General features: G+C 36.3%; 2 protein-coding genes and 1 pseudogene across 2 annotated transcripts; all 3 read left to right on the top strand.

Annotated features, from left to right (window-relative positions):
- Positions 1–8,071: 8,071 nt before the first annotated feature.
- Positions 8,072–9,044, top strand: LOC116110166 (annotated as a pseudogene).
- A 6,466-nt stretch (positions 9,045–15,510) lies between these two features.
- Positions 15,511–18,419, top strand: LOC116110131 (bifunctional phosphatase IMPL2, chloroplastic). The gene is given in 11 exon segments (XM_031396360.1): positions 15,511–15,589; positions 15,592–15,693; positions 15,860–15,881; positions 15,883–15,936; positions 16,273–16,367; positions 16,459–16,508; positions 16,644–16,768; positions 17,043–17,109; positions 17,354–17,443; positions 17,848–17,959; positions 18,133–18,419. Coding segments are annotated over 11 exon segments (852 nt in total). The 5' UTR covers positions 15,511–15,525; the 3' UTR covers positions 18,204–18,419.
- A 2,758-nt stretch (positions 18,420–21,177) lies between these two features.
- On the top strand, positions 21,178–23,494 carry LOC116110130 (probable receptor-like protein kinase At4g39110). The gene is given in 2 exon segments (XM_031396359.1): positions 21,178–23,472; positions 23,474–23,494. Coding segments are annotated over 2 exon segments (2,316 nt in total).
- The last annotated feature ends 1,922 nt before the right edge of the window (positions 23,495–25,416 follow it).

Genomic DNA, 25,416 nt, shown 5'->3' with positions numbered 1-25,416 from the left:
GAGGTGAACGAATTAAGGGTGAGAAAGGCTCAGGGAAGAGGATGGAGGAGGCAATGAGTTTCAGGGTGGATTTCCGACACCAGAAACGATCGAAAATCTAGCTTGAAGAGTTAGCCATGTAAATGTAGGTGGTGGTGGGAAATGGTGAATAATGATGGCAAATGAGGCTTGGGCTTTGTAGAGGAGGTGATGGGGATTTTATGGGTGGTCTCGGAAGTGATTTTGGACGTCGGGATTTGCCGAAAAATGGAAAAAACTATTAACTACGACCTGCTAAAGTGTGTCGTCCCTTTTTCTTTTCTCCTCTCTGGTGACCATTCTGCCCTCACTAATAACAAACATTTGACCATTTTGCTCTTCACCACAACGAAAATTACTAGCAAAATTGTGCTTTGGGTACTAAAAAGTTATTTAAAAAGTGGGCGGGTATGAATTTGTCAATGGGCCATTTTTTGGATAGGAACATGTCGTCAACTCTATATTTTATTGATAATCTTTCTCCGAGGATTAGATGATGGCAACTAAATAACTAAATTGGGATATGATGAACAATTGAATAACAACATTATTTATATTATATATTGATTTCCGACACTTTGTTTGATAGGATAACATGAATATTTTTAAAGCACTTTCATTCATTAATTGGACCCCAAACGGGGCCTTACAAATTGATTTTGGGTATGATGTTAAACCATAACTCTACTTGTGGGCCTAATTGCCCAGACCCATCTCCATTTCAACCATAAATTTTGTATAAGAAGTTTGTTAAAATTTAAAGTATTTTTAGCATAAATCAAATTATTTTTTATTTAATGTATAGTATTTATTTAAAATATATAAAAGCTTTTTTTTTTTTTTAAAATAATAATAAATCAATGAGGGTATTTTTTTTCCTAAGAGGTGATTTCTTTTGGACGAGAAAGTTTTTTATGTATTCTATTACGGTGCAATCTTCGAACGAGAATATGTTACATTAGCATAATTATATTCATCAGGTAAATTATATTACACCCAGATGCACATAAGTATTTTTCTTTTTAGAGAATATTAATAGAATTTAAGGTTGACTTGACTTTTCACCCAATAAGGTCTTATTGGGTGAAGAGTTAGACACACCTCAAATTCTATCATGGTATCAGAGTTGGACCCAATTGAGCTGAGTGCTTAACCAATGGATAAGGAGTTAGAGCCAACAACTATCTCCATTAACAAGAATGATCCAACATATGGGCTTAACTGCAAAGGAGAGTGTTAGAGTCCCACATCGACTAAACATGCTTAAGCTTATTGGTTTATAAGAAGGGATAATTCTCCCATTCAACAAGGCCTTATTGAGTGAGAAGTCAGGCCACATCAAATTCTATTAGATTTGGTTTGAAAATGGTTTCCTTTTATGCCTTGTGTAACGAATCCCACATCGAAAGCGTAATGAGGAGGTATTGGACTTATAAATTGGAGAAGTCCCTCCACCTAATAGGTTAGCCTTTTGGATGTGAAACTCCCATCTCGTGACAAGTGGTATCAGAGCAGACCAGATCTGTCTTTCGATGTTAGGCAGGGGGTTCCACCTGTGACGAGGGCGTCACATGATTAGGTGAGGGAGAATATAACGAATCCCACATAGGAAGCGTATTACGGAGGTCCTGGACTTATAAATAAAGAGAATCCTTCCACCTAATAGGTTAACTTTTTGGGTATAAAACTGCCAGCCCGTAACACTTTGGTAATCTACCTCATCACAATTGATAATGATATTACAATTTAATTATTTGAGGCGTCTCTAAACAACAAACGCCAACACTTTGATTAAGACTAATAAATCCACCCCAACATATCAATGACATTTCAACCCTCCACTTTCCTCCCACACCAACTATCAGGTTTTGACAAATGTGAGGACATTATCGGAAAAACAAAAACTCAACTTCCTTTGACTAAAAACATCAACCACATATAGTGTTTAATTAAGTTCAAATTTGGCGTTTACGTATACAACTCGATGTCTAATTTTGTTGGGTTGCATTAAAACCATTACATCAAAGATATTGTTAATTCAAAGTATTGGACACGTATAGGCATTTGACCTCAAGTTAATCATTCAATCAAAATTAGACATTGCATCATAGAGTGTGACACATAAACCAATTTATCATAACCAAGTTTGTTTTGGATGATAATGACTTTGGATCTTGGTCCTGCACAGCTGAGCGTGAGGAAGAGTGATAGAAATTGTATTTGTCTCGCATCATCAAATTGGTGAACTGTTATAGTGTATATATGTGATTGTGATTCCTTCTCCCTTGAGCTAGCTTTTGAAACGAGTTATACCTCTTTATAAGCAATAACATGAGATGATAGTAAAATATTTGTAAAAAATGATAATCTACATATCGTTCATTTGTGTTTGACAAAATTAGACGATAATTGAAAAATAATCATAAAATGCTCACTCCTCTTTTAAACCAACTTTTGAGAGTGAGTTTTACCTAAACACCTTTATCATAGTATCAGAGCCAAGTTTTATGATAATGAGTTTGAATCTTGGTTCTGCACGCCGAGCGTGAGGAAGAGTGATAGAAATTGTATTTGTCTCGCATCGTCAAATTGGTGAACTGTTATGGTGTATATATGTGACTGTGTTCCCTCCTCTTTTGAACTAGTTTTTGAAACGAGTTATACTCCTTTATAAGCGATAATATGAGATGATGGTAAAAGTATTTGTAAAAAATGATAATCTACAAATCGTTCATTTGTGTTTTGACAACATTAGACGATCCATCGAAAAATAATCATTAAATTTTTACTTCCTCTTTAAACCACTTTTGAGAGTGAGTTTTACCTAAACCCGTTTATTATAGTATTGTTTTTGATGATAGAGGTTTGGATCTTGGTTCTGCACGTCGAGTGTGAGGAAGAGTGTATAGAAATGTATTTGTTCCACATCGTCAAGTTGGTGACTGTTATGGTGTATATATGTGATTTTGTTCCCTCCTCCTTTGAACTAGCTTTTAAAACGAGTTATACTCCTTATAAGCGATAATATGAGATGATAGTAAAAAGTATTTGTAAAAAATGATAATCTACAAATCGTTCATTTGTGTTTGACAACATTAGTGATAACGAAAAATAATCATAAATGCTCACTCCTCTTTCAAACCAACTTTTGAGAGTGAGTTTTACCTAAACCCGTTTATTATAGTATCAGAGCCAAGTTTGTTTTGGATGATAATGATTTGGATCTTGTTTCTACACTCGAGCTGTAGAGAGTGATAGAATTGTATTTGTCCCACATCGTCAAGTTGGTGAACTATTATGGTGTATATATGTGATTGTTCCCTTCTTCTTTAAACTAGCTTTTGAAATGAGTTCTACCCCTTTATAATCGATAACATGACAGGATAGAAAAAGTATTTACGTTTTGACAACATTAGATAATAATAAAAAATAATCATAAATCCCTTGAAAACTTGATAATGAATGTTAAAATTATATTTTTTTTTGTGGAATGAAGACTAATTAATTATGATTTAAACATAAATAATATATTTTACATTGTATTCGGATTTATATCATAAAATTTGAAATTATTTCTAAGAAAAAAATTGTATTCAATAAAATTTGATATAATTAAATTAATAAATTTGTAATTCGATAGCTTTATCATCAATGATCTATAATATAATCTTTATACATGACAAAAGTGAGATTCGTAACTTGTTAATGTTGGTGTATGACATTAATAAAAAATATTTTTTTTGTAATTTTATTTTATATATTAATGTTTTTGTAATTAATATATTTTCCAATTTAAGCACAAAAATTTTATAATGAGTTCCCTATTAGTTAAAGGAATCCCATAATTATTCTTATATATATATTATTATATATTTTATTTCCATCGCTATCTGGAGCAAAGAATCTATGGTGGAGAGATCCAAAACCTTACGAATAAAAACATCGAACGATTGACTTTAATTGTAAAAGAATCTCTTTTGTGGAAAAATAAAATGAAAATAATAAATAAATAAAATAACTTTCGAGCGGCGTGAAAAGCATGGAAGGCGTACTACGCACTCCGCGTAAGATAGAAGAAAGCAGCAGTGATTAGTCCTTTTTAGAACTCTTTTCGTGTCACTTCTGTTCACGCCTGAACTACAAGGTACAATTACACACAGCACACTTTCACCACCACTTATAATTTTTAGGGATTTTTTTATCGTCAAGTTAGTATTTTTTTAATTAAAAATTTAGAGAATATTTTTGGGTGGTTTGATTATTGGTTTGGGTTGAGTGAGAAGATAAACATAGCCGACAAAAAATACTTTAATAAGAGTTCAATAAAGGAGTTTATTTGCGTATTTTTCAACGTCGTTTATGTCATTATTGTATTTCATGAGATTATTTCAATTTTAAGGAATACTATTAACGAATAAGATTAGGACTATTCTTAACCCACTCTTGGGTGATCGAGTAATTGAATAGGGACTTTTATGGTATTACTTAAGATGTTCTGAGTTCGATTCATCTCGGTTGTTAATAGGAGTGTCATTGGAGGTTTATTCATTTGTTAACTTTAGGATTTCGGAGATTAGTTGAAGTACGCACAAACAGACTTAAACACTCTGGTCACAAAAAAAAAATATTATATCTTAAACTATAACACTCTTTTATTAGTCATATGAAAGGTATATGTATCGTATTGAGTTGTGGTCTTCGGTATTACTTTTTTATTCAAATAAGACCATTACTTTGTCATTCCTAAGCCTCCGTATCTCTATTTTTGTTAAAACCCTTTTAGAATTTAGTATAGTTCATGGTTAAAGGAACATCGTTTTTGGGTTTAGATTGATATTGCTAATTTTTGAAAAAAAAATCAGAAACGTTTTCGGAGAATGCTTTACCAAACGCAGCCTTATTTGCTACTGTAAAGTACAACCATATAAAGCAGCATCACGCTTTCACTTCATTTAATTTAACTTTCTTTTGTTTTTTTTTCCCCATTTTAGCATTTACTTAGAATAAAGGTGAACACATACGTGGCGCATAAGCCCGCTAAAGACGTCACTTAGCGCCGTTTAGAGTGACGGCAGAGACCGGGGGGAAAGTGTGTTCATTACAGATTCTAACGCCGTTCCAGAAACCGTCTAAAACGACCTCACTCCTTCCCTCTCCTTCCTCACTGCAACAAGAATCAAGTTTCAGTCTCTCGGAAAAAAACGCTCTGGTTCTCTCTCCAAAACGCCGCCGTTTCGAGATCGACTAACACTTAGGGATACGGTTCGGCGATTTCAATCTCGTCAGGTCCGGTTATTTCGTGTCTGTATACGGAGAAAGCTTTGGTTTTTGGTTTTTGTTTGTTTCTGTTATGACGATAAGCTGATGACTGAATGTATTTAATCATGTTCGATTTTTTTAAATTAATTATAATTCGTTTTGATAAAAATATATAGTGTGTTTTGACTGTAAGTGCCGTTTTTGAGGCGTGAATTGCGGATCTGTTTGACCTCCCTCGACTTGGATTTTAATTTTTTAATGGTTTCTAAAATTAGATTTCATTTAAAAAAAAAAAAATTATTTATTAGATTTGATTAGACTCACTCTGTAGTCTCCTTAAGAGTAGCAGATTGAACGATACTTATTGGTCACTATTTTAATTTAGAGCAAGTGTTTTTCAGTTTTATTTTTTGTGTTTTGATTTCGGTTGTTTGTTGTTGGTGATGGCTGGTTTGAAGAATAGTGAGTGTAAGTTTTTAATTTAATTTTTTTTATTTTTATCATCTTTACTGAAAACGATTTGTTGGAAGTGTTTTACATTTCATTTGAGTGTCCCTTCATATTATTAAATGGGTACTATCTATCGTTTGGGTTTTAGTAAGTATTGTTTTTCGACATGGAAGTTTCATCGAAGGGGCTTTTGGTTTTTTCTTCTTTTAAGGGTTTGGAATTTTTTTTTCTGTTTTTCACTTGCTTGTTTTGGTATATTCTGGTTATCTAATTATCAAGTGATTGATTCTCAACGTTATTTGAATTTCAGAGAAGATACCTGGGTTTTTTTTTTCTGAGAATGGTGTGTGGATTACATTTCAAGCTAAAACTTGGAGGATGTGAGTGAGAATTTTAGGTTTTCAGTCGAAGTTTATATTGAGTTGTGTTTGAGGATGGGGTCCGCTTGCTGTGTTGCTGCCAGAGACAAGCGTATAACAGTGGAGTGGGTAGTGAGCTCTTGCATAGGAATGTTCGGCATTCACCAACATGGACTTTCGTTGGGATACCGAGGGCGAGTAGCTGGTAGGAGACTCTGTAACTTGGTTTTCAGATGGAATAAGTCGGAATGATGGATCAGATATAATTGAATCGGCATATGCATCAAGGAGGGAAGTCCATTAGATAGTTGTCCGAGACTTACATGGCAAATCCCAGTTTCTGAAGGAACTACTGCTGGGAATGTGAGGACTCCAAATTCAGGTACACTTTCCTGATGTTGCTCTGGTGTATTGTTAACGTGTGTGTTTAAATGGAAATTACCAGTTGATTTAGTCTTTTTACATGGTGCTATATAATGTAATATTAGGGTAACAAAATCGTGATCTTACATGCAATTAGCATATCAATGCAACTCATGTAGAATAGGCAAGAGCCAACAAACATCTAGCTAAACCAAAATGACTTGACGGACAATTTTTCTAGGAAATTTTCCAATGATCAACCACTGATTATTTGTACTCATTGAGAGACACCTAGCCTATGTATCTTATAAATTTGAATGTCCAAAGGCTCTTTTAATCACAGATAGCCTGAGAGTTGGCAGTTATGCTCACTTTGGACCATTTATTAGTTTTGTACACCTCTACTCCTCTATGTTATAGGACCTTTGTTTAGATAGTTGCTTGGGAGGAGCCGTGGATTCCATTGGATTTTGCAGCATGATATTTGTTAATTGCTCCAATACCTATCACATCTGAGTGACCATGAGATTCCACCGGAGTTCAACTTTAAGTTTGCTAGATAAGGAAATCTATGTATCGTGGACAATAATCTTAGATGTTGAAAGAAAAAGGAGGAAAATGTGATCAAACTAAAACATAATTAGAGTAAAACATGAATCTCAATTAATAATTTTTAAGGTTGATTATTAATTGAAATTCCTTTAGCTGGATGTTGACGCAAAAGACAAATAAAGAACATAAACATGAGGCAAAAGTTTTCTCTAGTTAATTTGGAATTTTTTTCTGTTCTTTCCTCTTCCTACCCTTCACTCGTAGGAGTGAAACTTATTAAGCTGGTCAATTTCTTCTTTGCAGCGTAAGTAAAATGACTTGTTGGAGTCATGCAATCATGACACCAACTTGGAGTTTCTTGAGACGTTTAGGTTTATCTTTCTTTATAGTTTGCTCTAGAAAAGTTAACACTTTTAATTTATAGTTTTTAACATGCATGGAAAATCTGTCCTATCTGGTGCATGTGCTATGCTTAACTTTAATATGTCAGAGGCATCTCTTAATGAATAGAGGAGCTACAATGGTTGAGCCTTATCTATGGCGCCATTTGTTGGTCATCGTATAATTGGAGAGTTCATTTGATGCCCTCCTTTGTTTTGTTAGGATAATTCAGTTGTTGGTCATGTATAATCAAATATTTTGATGCCTACCCTCTGTTTTGTTAGTATTATATTGTGAAACAGAGCGGTATTTTTAAATTTTGTAGGGCCCAGAGCTAAGTATGTCCTTTATTAATAATCTGTTGGGTCTACTGTAGTAAGTTTTTAAGTGCAAATATTAAAGAGAAATAAGATACTGCAATACCTTGTATAAGCCTAGGTATCCAACCCCAACAATTAGTTTATTAGGTGGTGACAATACTCCTTATAAAGACTAAGATTGCCATTAATCATCCATTGTAGGACTCCCTGAACTCATTAAATACCTTTTTCTGTTGGCATATCTGGATACTAAAATAGTTACCTGTCAAATTTCTTTTTGCTAGTTTGATCTTACATTTTTAGTAAGCTCACTATGGTAATCTTACATATTTTTTTTTTACATATAATGACGATCAATCTATTTCAGAAATGTCTCTATGGATGTGAGTTTGGAACAGGTTTTTTTATTTATTTTATTTTTTTTTTGTGAAAGGCTAGTTTCATATGATTTAGATTCTTTTACTTTAAGTTTCCGCATTGAGATTTTTTTTTAATCTTAATTATGTATCAGATTAGGAGTCCTCGAATCCTCAGCAGTTTCACATCCATCTCCCCCAATTATCATTTTCAGTGCCATCACTTCTTCGTTGTTGGCATCCCCTTTATCATCCCAACATCATCTGTATCCCACCAGTTCATCCACACAAAGTGGCCCCGTCATTCTCCTGGCCATCCATCTCCTAAGGCAGGTATCTGATAGCCAGATCTCAGGATTGAAGTCATTGAATGGATACTCCGTTAGTGAGGAAGGCCAGTGTCCCATCATGGAGCAATGAATCAACTGGGGGCTCCCATGCTGGGTCTTCAGATGGTTGGTCCTGCATGCCTTTTCTGAACTCATGGCCACGTCTCATAAAGAAAGGTGGTCTTTTGATAACGAGTCCTTGGGCTTTAGTCATGAGAAGATAACCAGATCCAATAGCCGAATTTCAGCTGTTGCTTCATTGATAAGCAAACATGCGGTGCTTGCTCTAGCTGTTGTCAGAGCTTGCTGTGGTTGCAGTTCTAACCTGCGGCATGTTTTTCATGCTGAATGTTTGGAGAATATACTGCTGAATTCACAAGTATGACCCTGGCCCAGTTTGTATTTTAGGGGAGAAAAAAACCCTTAAGTTGTCTGAAAAAGCATTGAAATCGGAGATGGAATCAAAGGCTAGAAGTACAAGAGATCAAGGAACCGGATTGTGGATAGCAATCTTGATCGTAACTCTTTCATGTTGGATTACCTTAAAAGTAGTCAAAATGAAGGAAAGAGTTCCAAGATTGCTTCCACTTCCAGCATGAAAAGCTCCTTAGGAAAGCCTTTCTGATGCGACACTTCTCCTTGGATCAAAAGGAGTAGGTCCCCATCAGAAAATCATTCACATGGAAGAAGGGGCTTTTCTGGACCAAATCTAGCAAACATGACTGCTTCTCCCTGAAAGAGGTGATAATTTTTCTCTTGTTGCATTTCTCAGTGTACACTAAAATTAGCCATTTCCCTGCTTTGGCTCATTGCTAAAATTTTATACCTTTCTCATTATGCGCTTACCAGATATTCTGGGGACTGCACACTGACCACTGCACACACATACTCATTCATACAAATTGATGTTGAAACCTTTGGACTCACCAAAAGTTAGTATATCTTCCCTCTTTTCTTCTTCACAACTTTTCTAAAGAAGGTTTCATGCATGTTTACAGATGCCATGTTTTGATCCTCTCTGGAATCTCGTTAGATGAGGAGCGGTGGCCGTTTTTCAGATATTTAAAGAACAAATCTTCATACAGACTTGGAAACTTAAACAATTAGTTACTGGAATTACTTTGTACAGAAGTAAAAAGAAATAGATAAAGGGGGTAATTATGCAAAAGAAAGAAGTTTGTAGAATGAAAATGCATTGTGAACCTAGTGTCCTCTACTGACAGATAAATTTGTTTCTTGCTTGGACAAAATGAATTTTATTCTATTGAATTTGAAACCTCTGTATGGCTGGCTGGCTGGCTGGATTGTAACCTTACCTTGATGGGTTTGTTGTTGGATGACGTCTTGGGTGATCTCCTTTGTAAATGGAGAACGTATGGTCACTTTAAAGCAATACGGGACCCTCTGTATGATAAATTGAAATTCAGTTTGTTATATGCTCTATTTGATCGTCTTTTTATCTTCCAAATATTATTTAAATAGATTAATGGTTTTAGCCATTTAGCTTTCCCATTGTGTGCAGCCATGAATGTTACTAGCTCATAGCCCATCTCATGCAGTGTTTAAAACCTAACACGGGGTATAACCCAGCAGAGTGGTTAGTCCCCGTTGACTGGTTTAACCGTTTGATCGCGGGTCAAACAGATGTCAAAGGTTAAAATTTAACAAAAAATATTCTTGAAAATTACATGTAAGTTCTTATAGTTTAAAATCTTGCAAAACACCTCGAACACCATGTTAGCGTCAGCACATAGCTTTGCGATTCTGATCGATTCACTCATCGTTCACTGAAGTTGTCACCATTGTACTCATCGGTTATTGATCTTTAAAATCCCTAATATTATAGCTTTTAATTGTTCACGGTTGATGTTCTAATGTTTAGGTTTCAATTAATAGAAAAATGTATAACCCGACCTGAATAAGGCTTCAAGGTCCCGGTTCAACCGATCGGGCCAGCCAGGACCTAAACCTATTAGATATTGTGTCATCTCTTGACCTCACTAATTCATATTAACCTCTTGTAGGGCACTTAAGGAACAAGGTCAGGCAATGCAACCTGAACTGAGGCGGTGCTCAAATAATCCATTTCATGGCGGTTGTTTTTGGCCTTTCATGCTTCGATCCAACAAGTTTGATCAGGAATCAGGATAATATCATCAGACGATGGAAATCGTTAGTAATCCACAAACGACACCTGGCCTCATTGCTGCTACGCGGCAACATAGCCTGATGTTTCGTGTTTCACTCGATTATTACGTGTAGACACCAGATTGACATGCAAAAACCAACATTACTCCTTGTACACCGTCACTGGATCACGTTCACTCTTTAAAGTCCCCCAATAAGCCCGAATATGCTCATCCAATATCCAATATACAACAAAATTCTCTCCAAATCGAAAATGGCAGATTTACGTGATGATGTGGGAACCCAATTCAGCTGACAGATGAAGCGGAACCCAGTTCAGTTAACCGACGAATACGGTAACCCCATGCAACTTACGGGTGTTGCTCTCACCAAAGGTGAACCTACTGCTACGAGCCAAGTCCACGGCGTTGGTGTTGGTTTTCCACCGGCTGCTGCTCATTTGCCTGGTGGTGTTCATGATGAGAGTTCAGCTCAGCTGTTTCGTGGGAAGGTCAACATGAGCGTCGAGATTTGAAGCAAGAGTTGGACATGAGCGCCAGCGTGATCAGCATTTGGGTGCTGGAGAGACGATTCAGCGCTCGGGCAGTTCAAGCTCTAGCTCGGTGAGACATATAAATATATTATATTATATTCCCCATGCACCTTCTGATCTATTTTTTTTAATCTTTTAACTCTAAAATTAATTGCCTTGGTGCATGCATACGCATTCTGAGGATGATGGGCAAGAGGAGAGGAAGAAGGACTGAAGGAAAAATAAAAGAGAAACTGGGGCAAGTGGGAAGAACAGGAAGAGCATTCACAGACTACAATCATTTCCACCACCACACCACCACCCGCTCCAGGGCAACACCACCAGCAAGAGCAGCATCATGAGAAGAAAAGTATGATGAAAGATCAAGGAGAAACTTCCTGGTATCATTCCCATTAATACGTTACGTAAAACATATATATATATATCAACTTGTACATTGGATTGTGGTGTCTATGATAAGCTTGTTTTGTGCTAAGATCGATGTGTGTTTTTGTTTTTGTTCTGGTTAAACTTAAAACTGCAACTAGCTGTGTGCCATTAGGCACAGGACTGAGCTAGCTTATAATTAAGTTGCAGCAATTAATAGGTTAGATCAACTTGTATGGATGTTTACGGCAATTCACAATGTTTATATTGTTAAATTTTGCTTCAGATCTTGTATTTTTTTTAGTGTGTTTAGTGTAATATTATTTGCCTACCAATTCATGGTGGGTTCATCTTTTAGAAGTTCAGGCTCCGTTTGATATAGTTTTTTTAATAATATTTTCTGAATAGATAGGATAGTATTTAATTAATAGAATAGATCTAAGATAAATGTATTGGGTATATTTTTGAAAATTTTGATTATTTTTAACCCTTTACATTTTTTAATTTAGTTAAACACTCTCAATTATAAAGTTTATAAATTAATAAAAACACCTTCACCACTCAATTGATTGTCGGTAGCCGATCATCACCGTCGGACGGTGGCTAAAAGTTGTTGGAATGATATACGATCGGTTAGATCTGGCTGGTTGTGAGCTGATTTGGTCGTTTTTTGGCCAGATCCACCATGGATCATAGATCTGGCCAGAAATGGCAAGATTTATAGCCAAAGATCTGGCTATTGATGCTCGTCATATCTTGGCAAGTGATTGTTGTTTGGTGGGTAGAGGTTTTTTTGTTGTATTTATAAATTTTTATTGAGAAATGTAATTATTAAATGTTTTGAGTTGAATAGAATATGATCGGATTTTAATAATATTAAAACAAACACGTTTTTCATTTTTTATGAAAAATAGTAAACACAATAGGGTTGGAAAAGTTAAACACAACAGGGTAATGTAAGACAGTAAGAGTCAATATTTATTTCAAGGTGTACTGAAATATCTCATGCTATATCTAAGATGGCAATGGGCCCGATATTTTAGGGTACAGACCCGACCCGAAAAGGTCGGGCTTTATCCGGTGTTCGCGGGCTTGAGCTTGGCCTAGCCTGATTTAAGGTCCGATCTCAAGTATGGGCGTTTGGGTATATCTTTAGGCCTGACCCGGTCTAACAATTTTAGTATTAATTTTACTAAATTATCTTATACTATGTATTTAATTACAAGATTATCCTACATATATAACTCATTTTTTCCCAAACTATAATCTCATCCCATTTGATGAGTTATTCAAAAATAAATTAATATTTAAAACATTTTTTAGAATTAAAAATATGAAAAAAATTAAAATTTTAATATTTAAAATTCACATTATTAAATGGGCAGCTTGGGCTGGGCCTAAGGTTACAAAAGCCCGTCAGGCCGGGCTTGGGCTTTACCTATCATAACGTGGACGGGCCCGACTGGCTTGAGCCTTTGTCATGAGGTTGGGCTTAAGCTTGGGCCAAGGGGTACCCATCCCGGCCTAGCCCATTGCCATCACTAGCTATTCATTGTAAAACCCATTTTACATGTTTTTAAAATAAATTTTTTATTTTAACCCATAAAATTGATCGGTCTATCTCTTATTTTGTCGTGGATTCGAACTATTGTGTTAGAGTGTATTTAGTGTCTATCTTCGTTCTGTTGCTAATCAAAATTTTGTTGAAAAGCTTTAGACAAATACGTAGTGAATCATTATATATACATATTGTTGATGCTTGATTTTTACATCAATTACTCGCACGTGTAAAATGCTAAAAGACTTAGAAGTCACCGTGATATAGGGGATTGAATTAAACAGAAAAAGAGTAATATTTAAAGTGGTTCAGATGCTCAAAGCAATCCTACGTCCACTGCTATTGTATAATAAAAAAGAGAGGTCAGTCGCGTTTACGAGTTGAGTTACAGTTTAGAGAGAGAATACAATGAGAAGAGAGAGAGAGAGCTATTTAAGTGTAAATTAACTAATCCCTGAAAATAAGAGGGAAGTCCTCTATTTATAGTGGGAGAGTTCAAGATAATGATATAAAAAACTGCAAGTGGGTGAGTGCCGTGCGAATCATTTTTCTTGTGTGTCCCATTGGTCACTTGCCCGAGGGTTTTCCTCGATTAAAGCATGACTTTAACATGTGGCGATCTCCAGTTGTTTGCTGACCTGACATTCACCTGCTGCACTGACAGGAACCATACCACTTGCGCTAGATGCGACTAGCCGCACCTGGACAACACCGAATCCCTATGAGCTCTGACCATCCTTTACTGATGGCTCCACGTCAGTTCTACCTTTTCAGGCATAACATATACATATAGTGTCAACTTCATAATGTATTGTCATCTCCCATTAATGTTATATATGTGATGACTACCCAATGGTGAATTGGACTCATAAGACTTCCATTATTATTATATTTTCATTATTTCGTTCTTCTGATTGCATGGCCATAAAGCTTTATATATAAAGTGAATCTCCACTCCCATGAAACATGGGAGTGACCGAAATGCATTCACCTCCTTGGCGTTTCCTCTCCTTCACGTAGACTACTTGTTTCCATGGTGGGTGGTTGTTAGGATGACGAAGAGACGCACCTTCCTTTCTTAGATAGTTGCTTTTGGTTGTATTCAATGAATGATTTTGATTTTATTTATTTATTATAATATGCGATAATACTTACAAGTTTGTTTCGTGTTCAAAGTTGTATTTGTCTTACATCGTCTAATTTGATAGGTGATATGATGTATATATATGGTTGGACTTTCTTCTCGAACGAGTTCTTCGGTTTGAGTTCTACCTAAACTCATTTGAAAGTTAAATGTTTTGAGGCTGTGGGTTTTAACTAGCTGTTTATTGAGTTAACGACTTTTTTTCCACCCAAATAATGTTAATGACATTTAACTTTTGAAGAGGGGAGTCGAACAAAGAACAAACTCGGTCCAATTGTTAGGCTTTTGAAGATGGGAGGCCGATGAATCTTTTGATGGTGAAGGTTGAATTTTGGTGGTTGTGATTGATCGAAATTTACTTGGAAGGGACGACTACGAAACTCTAATTGCTTGATTGCTAGTGATTTGCGGGGTCGGCGAGAGTTGAGTTGAGGAGTTTTAATGAATAATAATCGGGGAAGAGAATGTGGTGGTGTAGGGTCGTAACGATGTCGAAATCGAAACGGAATATAAATTTGGATAACAAAATGATTTTTTAAAAGTATATGGGCGGAAAAGTGTCATTAAACTATTATTTGGGTGAAAAAAGACTTTCCTCATATTTATCAGAATGATGAGTTTCTTTATTATTATTATTTAAAAAAAATTAATATTAGTCTATTTTACTATTTAAAAAATAAAAATTAATAAGACTTAAAATTATGAGGTTCGAATTCATTAGAAAAATCGACACCTTGATCTTTCGGTTTTATAGGATATTTAATGGACTTTAGAGATTAGTTAAGATACATGTAAAATGACCCAATATCCCTGTTATCGAAAAAAAAATCGACAAGATATTTTATTTAACTACTTATATGCATATATTTTCTCTTTTTCATTTATATTTCCATTAAAATAGTTTAAAATAATAAATATAGATTAAAAATGAAAAGAAATTATACATGTATTAAACAATTGTATAAATATTAGTTTAAACAATTATAAAATTCAAATTGTCAAAAAAAAAAAAAAAACTCTCATCTGGAAATCCAACGGTGCAAAACACGTCAACTTCCACTAATTCAAACTCCAAAGCACTCACTCTTTTGAGACAGCTCTGCGTGCGGGTTCCTTTCTCACGTCGTCAGTGGTCACTTCCGTTCAGTCTTCTCCTCTCAACGCTCCCACTTTTCCCGCCTATTTAAACCCTCCTTCTCAAATGCACTCTCAACTTCACTTCCTCTCCCTGTCCTCCAGACCTCTCGCATTGGTTCCCTCCACTTCTCTCCACAACGGCCGAACACTCAATCTTCGTCAAAACGACGACGCTCTCTCGTTTATTCATCAGCTTCCGGCGCTTAAGCGTCCTTCGCTCTCTCTTCAATCAAGAGCCGCTAAAATCTCCGCTATGGCTTCTAATTCTAACCTCTCTAACCACGCTGTCGCTGCTAATGGAGTCGGCGAACCTGACCTCATCTCTTCGCTGACGTCGGCAATAAAGTTGCGGATGCTGCCGGAGAAGTTATTCGCAAATATTTTCGGAGTAAATTTGAAATTCTTGATAAAGAGGACTTGAGTAAGTAGTCAATTGAATATGTTTTGTTGATAATTTTTCTATAAGTGAAGTTAGTGTTATGATTTTGAATAAAGTTATTAATTTTTTATTTTTTTATTTTTTTTATTATTTATTTTTTTTTTTATAACTCTGATTGGTGTATCTTTGTTAATTTGAATCTTTGCAGGTCCTGTAACATTGCCGATCGAACGCAGAGGAAGCTATGATTTCAATTATATTAGAGATTTTTCCTTCTCATGCAATGTAAGTTATGTATTGGGGACTGAGAGAATTGAAGTCAGTAGTTTGCTAAAATTGAGGAAATGATAATATTTTCCTTATGTTTACTACTGTTTTCAGTCCAGAAAATTTGACAATTTAAAGCTAAGTGAAGAAAAAATATGGTCATGAGTGCTTTGTTTATGGTTTTTTTGATATTAAGATATCTATTGAGGAGAAGTATTCATTTAATTCTTTTTTCGCCTTTCCTTGCAATTACAGAGTAAAAGTTAAACATTTAAATCTTAATAATGCATGTAAGTTCTTGAAGTTTATTATTGATATGTTGTTGCTGAAATGATTGAAGAGTTGTAACTGTAGTTTTGGAGAGGAGAATGGATGGAGGTGTAAAGAGAAGTTTGCAGACTATGTTTGGGTTTTGGATCCAATAGATGGGACAAAGAGTTTTATCACTGGTATGTTTCTATCTGTTTTTTCAAATTACTGTCACTAAGTTTATGCTTTGAATACTTTGCCAAAGAAATTCTGTATGTTTACTCATGTCAGGGAAACCCTTGTTTGGTACTCTCATTGCACTGTTATATCGAGGGAAACCGGTAAGAATCTCATCTCGATTGGCAAAAGTTTAGTTATATAATTTTTTTCACCTTTACTATGTTGAGTGTAAAATTGCACAGTGAGTTAATTGCATAATAGGTTCTGGTTGAAAACTGGTATTCATGTGTTTGCAGATTCTTGGCATAATTGATCAGCCTGTTTTGAGAGAAAGATGGATTGGAATAAGTGGAAAGAGAACTACATTGAATGGACAAGAAGTGTCTACACGCACTTGTGCAAAATTGTCGCAAGCATATTTGTGTTGTTTTCCTATCTTTTGAATATATTTTTTCTCTAGCAAGACTAATTGTGCCTACTGCTAGCTTCTGAGCCCTTTGCTCCAGGACAGTTAAACTACATCTTTACAAGTCCTTTGCTGGCTGATATGCACAATTTGTTTGCAACTGTTTAAATAGTGATAAAAAAAAAAAATATGCACAATTTGTTTGCAACTGTTTAAATAGTGATAAAAAAAAAAAATTTTAATAAAAAATAACCTGCTTTCTCTTTGACCTTTTCCTCTCTCTGTTTAGATACACTACAAGCCCTCATCTCTTCAGTGGAGATGCTGAACATGCATTTGATCGTGTGAGAAGTAAGGTCTGTGCTATTGTTTAAAATTGATTTTGATAGTGTTCGTTTTCTCTTCAAATGCAGTAGTTAACAGGATGAAATGGCAATATGATTTGACCTTTGTGAGATGTTGACATATGATGTCTAAGATATTAAAGAAATTACAGTCTTCAACTATGGGTCTGTCAAGGTTTCCTTGTAACCTTATAAAATCCTTGATTTATTAATTCCCAAGTCTGAAGTTTTCCTTCCACTTATCAATTCTGTACAGGTGAAAGTGCCACTGTATGGTTGTGACTGCTATGCTTATGCCCTTTTGGCTTCGGGATATGTGGATCTAGTTGTTGAGTCTGGTCTCAAGGTAAACTGCATGCATTTAAGTCTGCAATAGTAATTCTGTTTTGTTATGAATTCACGCAAGTGTGGCTGTGAAGAAAGCACTTTCATTAATAAGGGAGATAATGCTAGCAATTCAAACTGGGGACACTTTGAAGAATAAATAAGCACCACCTAATCTTATTTGAATGAGAAGGCCGGGTTGTCCAAATTTCTAATGCATTCTGTAACTGGAGAGAATTTATCTCAACAAAATGCAGTAAAATTTAAATCACTGGCTTTGTTTTTACACCACTTGTGCACTTTTGTGTTACTTTGTGGTTGGATTTTGTATGGCATCCATGTGAATATCTTATTTCTTGTATTATTTGATGCCCAAAAGTGGGTTGATTTAATTGTCTTCGTCTAACTAAAACTGTGACTTCACAGCCATACGATTTTCTTGCTCTGATACCTGTAATAGAAGGTGCTGGGGGTGTTATAACTGATTGGAGAGGAGATCAACTTTACTGGGAGGCTTCTTCAGATTCACGTCCAACAAGTACATCCCCTTTTATTAACATTTTTTTTTTTTTTTTGGAATCTTTGTTCTTAGTTCCCTCGGGTTAAACTTTATGAAACAAGTTCTGATATCAGATCTGCAAATTTCAAAGGTGCCATTTAATAAATTGCATCTATTTGTCTTCATCCATCATGTTTTGTCCCATTATCCAGGTTTCAATGTGGTGGCTGCGGGAGACAAACAAATTCACCAACAAGCTTTGGAGTCATTACAATGGCAGTGAAGATTTGCATTTGTCTGCAACTCATGGAAAAATGGTAAAATTCCACCAGTTCCCTTGATCAGGAGTTGGGTTCATGTATTTATCTCGAGAACAAGCGTGACCATGGGGACTAAATGAACTACTAGAAATAAAATAATGATTATTGAGAGGATTAAATGTCATTTGTCTTTGCCGTATATCAACAAGAAAATTGAAATATTGCTTTATAGAATTGCTTTCAGTTTCTTTAAACAACTAGAAATATTGCTATATCAACAGGATTACATGACATTAATCTTGTTGGGTTTAAGGACCCTTAATTGTGGATTTTCCCAAAATGTTTTAAAGGATCATATTTTACAGCAAGTGTAATTGAAGCCACTTATCATCAGTTGTCAAACATCATGTATTTGTTGTATATGTCATGTCTCAATTGATCACAATCGGTATCTGTTGCATGTATAATTCATGTCTCGGCTTATTGCAAAAGTTGCCAGCCTTAATCTCTTATATAAAAGTTGTAATGGGAAAGGGAAAAAAGGGAACGGCAAAGAGAATGGTAACGAGAAAGGGAAAGGGAATTGTAACGGGAAAAGGAAAGTGAAAGGAATCGTAGTGGGAAAAGGAAAGTGAAAGGGAATGGTTATGGGAAAATGGAAAGGCAATTGTAATAGGAATGGGAATGGGAGAGGGAATGGCAATGGGGATGAGAAAGGGAATCGTAATTGGAATGGGAGTCGAAAAGGGAATCCTAATTGGAAAGGGAAAGGGAATCTTTATAGGAAGGAGAAACAAAATCTTAATGGGAATGGGAATAGAAAAAGGAATTGTAATAGGAATGAGAAGCGGAATCGTAATGGGAATGGGAATCGAAAAAGGAATCGTAACAGGAATTAGAAGCGGAATCGTAATGGGAATGGGAATTGTAATAGGAATGAGAATGAGAATGGGAATGGAAATCATAATGGGAATGGGAATCGTAATAAGAATGGGAAGGGGAATGGGAAAGGGAAACGAAATTGTAATAGGAATGGGAAGGGGAATGGAATGAGAATGAGAATGGGAATGGGAAAGTGAAGCAGAAACGGAAACGAAATTGTAATAGGAATGGGAAGGTGAATGGAAAGGGAAAGGGAAAGGGAAAGGGAAAGAGGATTGTATTAGGAAAGAAAGGGGAATGGGAATGGGAGTGCAAACGAGGAAGGAAAAGGGAAAGGGATGGGAATACGAAAGGGAATGGTCATGGGAATGGAACGGGAATATGAATGGGAATGGCAATGGATAACGGGAATGGGAATGAGAATGGGAATGGGCACAGGAATGGGAATGGGAGTGCAAATGGGGAAGGAAAAGGGAAAGGGATGGGAGTAGGAAAGGGAATGATCATGGTAATGGGAATGGGACGGGAATATGAATGGGAATGGCAATGGATTACTGGAATGTGAATGAGTATGGGAATGACTATGGAAATAGGAATGAGAACGGGAATGGGAATGGAAAAGAGATGAGAACGGGAATGAGAATGGGAAAAATTATGAGAACTAGTACAATGATAATAATTGGAATAGGAATAGAACTCAGAACGGGAATAGAAACTAGAACAAAAACAAAAACTAGAACAAAACCCAGAATAGGATTAGAAAAATGAGACGGTGAAGAAAATGCTTCAAAAAAACTCTACGATTTACCCATAATTAAAAGTCATTACCAGCCGAAAAATTAAAAAAAAAAACAGGGTAATCGGGGTTTTGTGGCTTTTTTGCTTGTTTTAGTTACAAATTTTTGAGGTAACATTTGGTAAAAGCATCTTTTGTCTTCAATCCATCATGTTTTATTCCCTTATCCAGGTTTCAATGCGGTGGCCGCTGGAGACAAACAAATTCACCAACAAGCTTTGGAGACATTACAATTAATGGCAGTGAAGATTTTCATTCACCAACTGCAAATAAAAGTAACACTATTATAAAGCAAGTCTTGAGTTCGATCCACCCGGATTGCTAACAAGAGTGGCCACTAATGGGATTTATCCGGCTGTTAATTTCAGGGTCTCGGAGAATTAGTTGAGGTATACCTAAGTGGACTCGGACACCCAATTTATTTTCCAATAATCGTTCTCAATGAACCATAACTCTCATCAGCTTTGAACTGAAATCTAAAACAAGAGTCACATTTATATTGAGCTGACTGATCAATACACATATGACCCTTAAATCTGAATTTTCGGAAAGTCTATTAAAGGATCAGATTTCCCCAAGTCTCATTTATCTGTTGCATGAATATGCCATGTCTCAGTTGCAGCAGGTTATGTTGGATTACTGACATTAAATTACTTCAATTGCATATGTTATCATTTTATTTTTTGTGACCACGGTATTCGGGCCAGTTTGCACACATCTCAACTAATCCCCGAAACCCTGAAGTTAACGATCGGATAAACCTTCAGTGGCCCTCCTACTAGCAACCGAGGTTAATCAAACTCGGGACCTTTTGAATAATACCTAAGATTATATTGATAAGATTCGCTATATCCCAATTTCCATCAGCTTAATTTGAACTACAATCTAAAACAATCAGTGGAGAGAAAGAGAGAGATATATATGGAGTTTGACGGGTTCAAATGGGTGTCTCCTGTTTAGCCCCAGCGCCATTTTCTGTTACCACTTACTAAAAAAAGCCTTACCAGAAATTTTACAGAAAAAGATCCTTCTCCATAAACCTTGCCCTTTTTTCAGGAATGCAAACTTCTTTCAGGCTGTCAATGGCTTTCCTCCTCTGAGAATAAAGAAAACTCAGTAAAAAATAACACCACACCCCCATTTTAGTAAATAAAAACAAAATCCTCTTCAAACATCCTTTATTGGATCCAGTTCTAAACATCCCTTCTTCAACCAGGAGGGATGGACATAGAAAAACAATAAAACTGAAATCAAACAAAAAAAAAAAAAAGAAAAAAAAGAAAAAAAAAAACTAAGCAATCCCATTTCTATGCTCCTCTATGTCGTCGTCTTCATCTTCTTCATCGATGGCTATCCTCCTGGTTCTTGTTTTTGCTTTTGTCTCCAGCCCCTTTACCGCCTTTTCAGACACCACCACCAGCTTCACTCCCAAAGATAATATCCTCATTGATTGTGGAGGCAAGTCCTCTTCTGCTCTTCCTGATGGAAGAACATTCAAAACAGATAAGGAATCCTCTCAATTCTTGCAAACTAAAGAGGACATTCAAGTTTCTGTCCAGTCAGCTGATGTACCTTCACCTATATATTTAACTGCTAGAGTTTTTACAGAAGAAGCGACTTACAATTTCCGTTTGACAGAAAATAGATGGCATTGGATACGTCTCCATTTCTTTGCCATGTCTGTTAAGGAACATGACCTGACGAAAGCATCGTTCTCCGTTGAAACAGGAAAACATGTTCTCCTTCACAACTTCAAACTCGAAAATAATAATCAAGTTGTCCTGAAGGAGTACTTGCTCAATGGGACTGACCCTACATTGTCTCTCAAGTTTATACCAATGAAGAATTCAATGGCTTTCATTAATGCCATTGAGGTTGTTTCTGCTCCGGATGACTTGATCAGTGATGAAGGCTCCAGTCTTTTCCCAATTAATAGTTATCCTGGTTTGACCAAATTTTCATACCAATATGTGCACAGGATTAACATGGGGGGAGCTTTGATCACCCCAGAGAATGACACACTTGGTAGGACTTGGGTGCCTGATGGTCCATATCTTAAGGATAAATCCTTGGCTAAAAGTGTCTCTGTTGGTTCTGATAGCATCAAATATCCAGAAGTAGTCACACCATTGATTGCACCAGTAGCAGTGTATTCTTCTGCTTCGGAGATGGGTGAGTCAGCCACAATTCAACCAAATTTCAATGTCACATGGAACTTTGATGTCGACACAACGTTTAGCTATCTGCTTCGGATGCATTTTTGTGACATTGTAAGTAAATCCATGGATGATCTATATTTCAATGTATACGTTAATGGGAAAACTGCAATATCTGGGTTGGATTTGTCTACCCTCACAAAGGCTCTGGCCACTCCATACTATAAAGATATTGTAGTGAATGCTACACTCATGTCCGGTGGACTCAGCGTTCAAATTGGTCCAATGAATCAGAATACTGGTACAAGAAATGCAATTCTAAATGGGTTGGAGGTTATGAAAATGAGTAATTCAGTAAATAGTTTGGATGGAGAGTTTGGTGTTGATGGCAGCAAGGAAGGTTCATCCAACCGTGGTACAGTAGCTGCAGTTGGATTTGCAATGATGTTTGGAGCATTTGTTGGACTTGGTGCAATGGTGATTAAATGGCACAAGAGACCCCAAGATTGGCAAAGGAGAAATAGCTTTTCTTCTTGGTTGCTTCCTCTGCATACTGGTGACACAAGCTTCATGACTAGCAAGACCGGCTCTCACAAGAATGGCTTTAACTCAGCTTTAGGCCTAGGCAGGTACTTCTCTTTGGCAGAGTTGCAAGAAGCAACAAAAAACTTTGACAATAGTGCCGTAATCGGTGTTGGTGGATTTGGCAATGTGTATCTTGGTGAGATTGATGATGGAACCAAAGTCGCTGTCAAGAGAGGGAACCCACAATCCGAACAAGGTATCACAGAGTTTGAAACAGAAATCCAAATGTTATCTAAGCTTAGGCATAGGCATTTGGTGTCACTTATTGGCTACTGTGATGAGAATTCAGAAATGATCCTGGTTTATGAGTACATGTCCAATGGACCATTTAGGGATCACTTGTATGGAAAAAATCTGCCACCATTGTCATGGAAGCAAAGGCTGGAGATATCTATTGGTGCTGCTCGCGGACTTCACTATCTTCACACTGGAACTGCACAAGGTATCATTCACCGCGATGTTAAGACCACAAACATTTTGCTTGATGAAGCATTTGTTGCCAAGGTAGCAGATTTTGGACTTTCCAAAGATACACCAATGGGACAGGGTCATGTAAGTACAGCTGTGAAGGGAAGTTTCGGGTATCTGGACCCAGAGTACTTCAGGCGGCAGCAATTGACAGACAAATCAGATGTGTACTCATTTGGTGTGGTTCTGTTTGAGGTACTGTGCGCCAGGCCTGCAATTAACCCACAACTGCCAAGAGAACAAGTTAATTTGGCTGAATGGGCAATGCAATGGAAGAGAAAAGGTCTGCTTGAAAAGGTCATGGACCCTCATCTGGCAGGTACTATCAATCCTGAATCAATGAAGAAGTTTGCTGAGGCTGCAGAGAAGTGTTTGGCCGAGCATGGTGTGGACAGGCCTACAATGGGAGATGTATTGTGGAACTTAGAGTATGCTTTGCAATTACAAGAAGCTTTCACAAAAGGAAAAGCTGAGGATGATGAGTCTGTTACTGCCTCCACTAATGCTGTACTTCCACCAACCACTCTTTCTTCCCCCTCGGACAATCGTCCGGTTACTCATCCGGAGGAAAACACAGGACCGGCACAAGTTGAGGCCATCAATTCACATTCAGGAACTGCAATGTTTGCCCAGTTTTCAGGGCTTAATGGTAGGTAAATTATGAATATGTTTTGAGTGATTGAAGAATGTGTAAAGTGGTGCAACACCAAACAGTCTTGTGGAGTAAATTTATACATGTGTAGCACTGATGGTCTGTTCTGCTTCTTCATGAATGGGAAACAGTTAGCATTTTGAACGTCCATGGATAGCATTTCTGATATACTAATGTACAATGTTGCTGAATGTTACAATTATTTGAAGTAGACATTTTTTTTTTTTTTTGTATTTTTGTATTTTTTTTCTCCTGTCTATCTTGTGCCTATGTCGCAGGGTATATAGTTCCATAGTGACACACATTTGTATCAAACATAATTTATGATCAATGTATTGCACAGATGGGTGTTATATGATGGTTTAGCTGTTTTATCAGAGTAGAAAAATATGCAAATTTTGTTGTAAATTTGCAAGAAAATGAAGAACAATTTTTTACTGATATGGAGCTTCATATCTGATTGTATGTTGGAAGACTAGCCAGAGCAACAGGAAAATAAAGGCAATTCTAGACCCTGATTAGCTGATTCAATCTCATAGGCATAACAAGGCTAATCAGAGAGACCAACTGAAAGTTTACACCAAAATTTAGTGCTTAAACCACCACCGAGTAATCCAGCGGTCAACTAGGACTCTTGGGTGCATTACTCAAGAGGTCCTGAGTTTGGTCCACCTGGGTTGTTAATAGGGATGACCATTGAGGGGATTTATTCGGCTATTAACTTCAGGGCTCCGGGGGATTAGTTGAGGGGCACACAAACTCGTCCGGACACCCCCAATCACCCAAAAAAAAAAAAAAAAAAAAAAAAAAAAAAAAAAGAAGAATTTAGTGCTTAAGAACTTGAATCCAATAAAAAAAATGCCAAGATTTTGTACTGCTTTCTGTCTCAGTATTAATATAATTGGTTATAGTAGATCTGTGTAGACTGTCTGATACCTTCACTTTTATTCGTATCTGCAGAAACTACAAGAAATTTTTTTTACTGATAATTAAAAACCTTGGCAGCATAATTTGTCAAGATACTGAAAAGTTATGAAGAAACTAGATTTATTCCATGCATGATATTGAGGCTTTACTAATTGATACAAAGAAAACCAGCTACCATACATACCGGGTGCTGGTTTTCAGAACCCAGGATATGGGTCCATAAAATGTGCAGTTCTTTAGCTCATGACAATAAGCCATTTCACACTGTGGAACTTGACGTTTGTCATTTATATATTTTGGTATCCGGGAGTGTTCGGGTCAGCTTCCGCGTATCTCAACTAGTTTCCTAGAATCCTAAAGTTAACGGTCAGGTAAGACTGCAGTAGCTATCTCCTTATTAATAGTCGTGGAAAAACGAAATCAAAACCTTTTGAGTAATACATCTAAGAATCCCAAGTAAACCGTCAAACTACGTAGAGATAATTAGGTTTGTCATATTCCATATCGCTAACAAAAGGGAATCTGAGATTTAATTTATAAGGTTTGAATTCTCGTAATTAGCATTTTAGACGAAAGACAGCTTAAGTGAAGACAAAAACAAATCAGTACCAGCTGAACTCAAAACTGATAATATATCCACCAAAACAATTACCAGTGGAGCCTAAAATTATTCAGGTTTGCTGTAGATATTCCAAAGGAATTAGAGATGGAGCATGCCCTTTTGACTTATATATATATATATATATATATATCCAGGTCAGCTTGCGTAT

Source organism: Pistacia vera, unplaced genomic scaffold, assembly GCF_008641045.1.
Source record: "Pistacia vera cultivar Batoury unplaced genomic scaffold, PisVer_v2 Contig598, whole genome shotgun sequence".
Lineage (NCBI taxonomy): Eukaryota > Viridiplantae > Streptophyta > Magnoliopsida > Sapindales > Anacardiaceae > Pistacia > Pistacia vera.
This window is presented reverse-complemented; position numbering and strand designations above follow the sequence as displayed.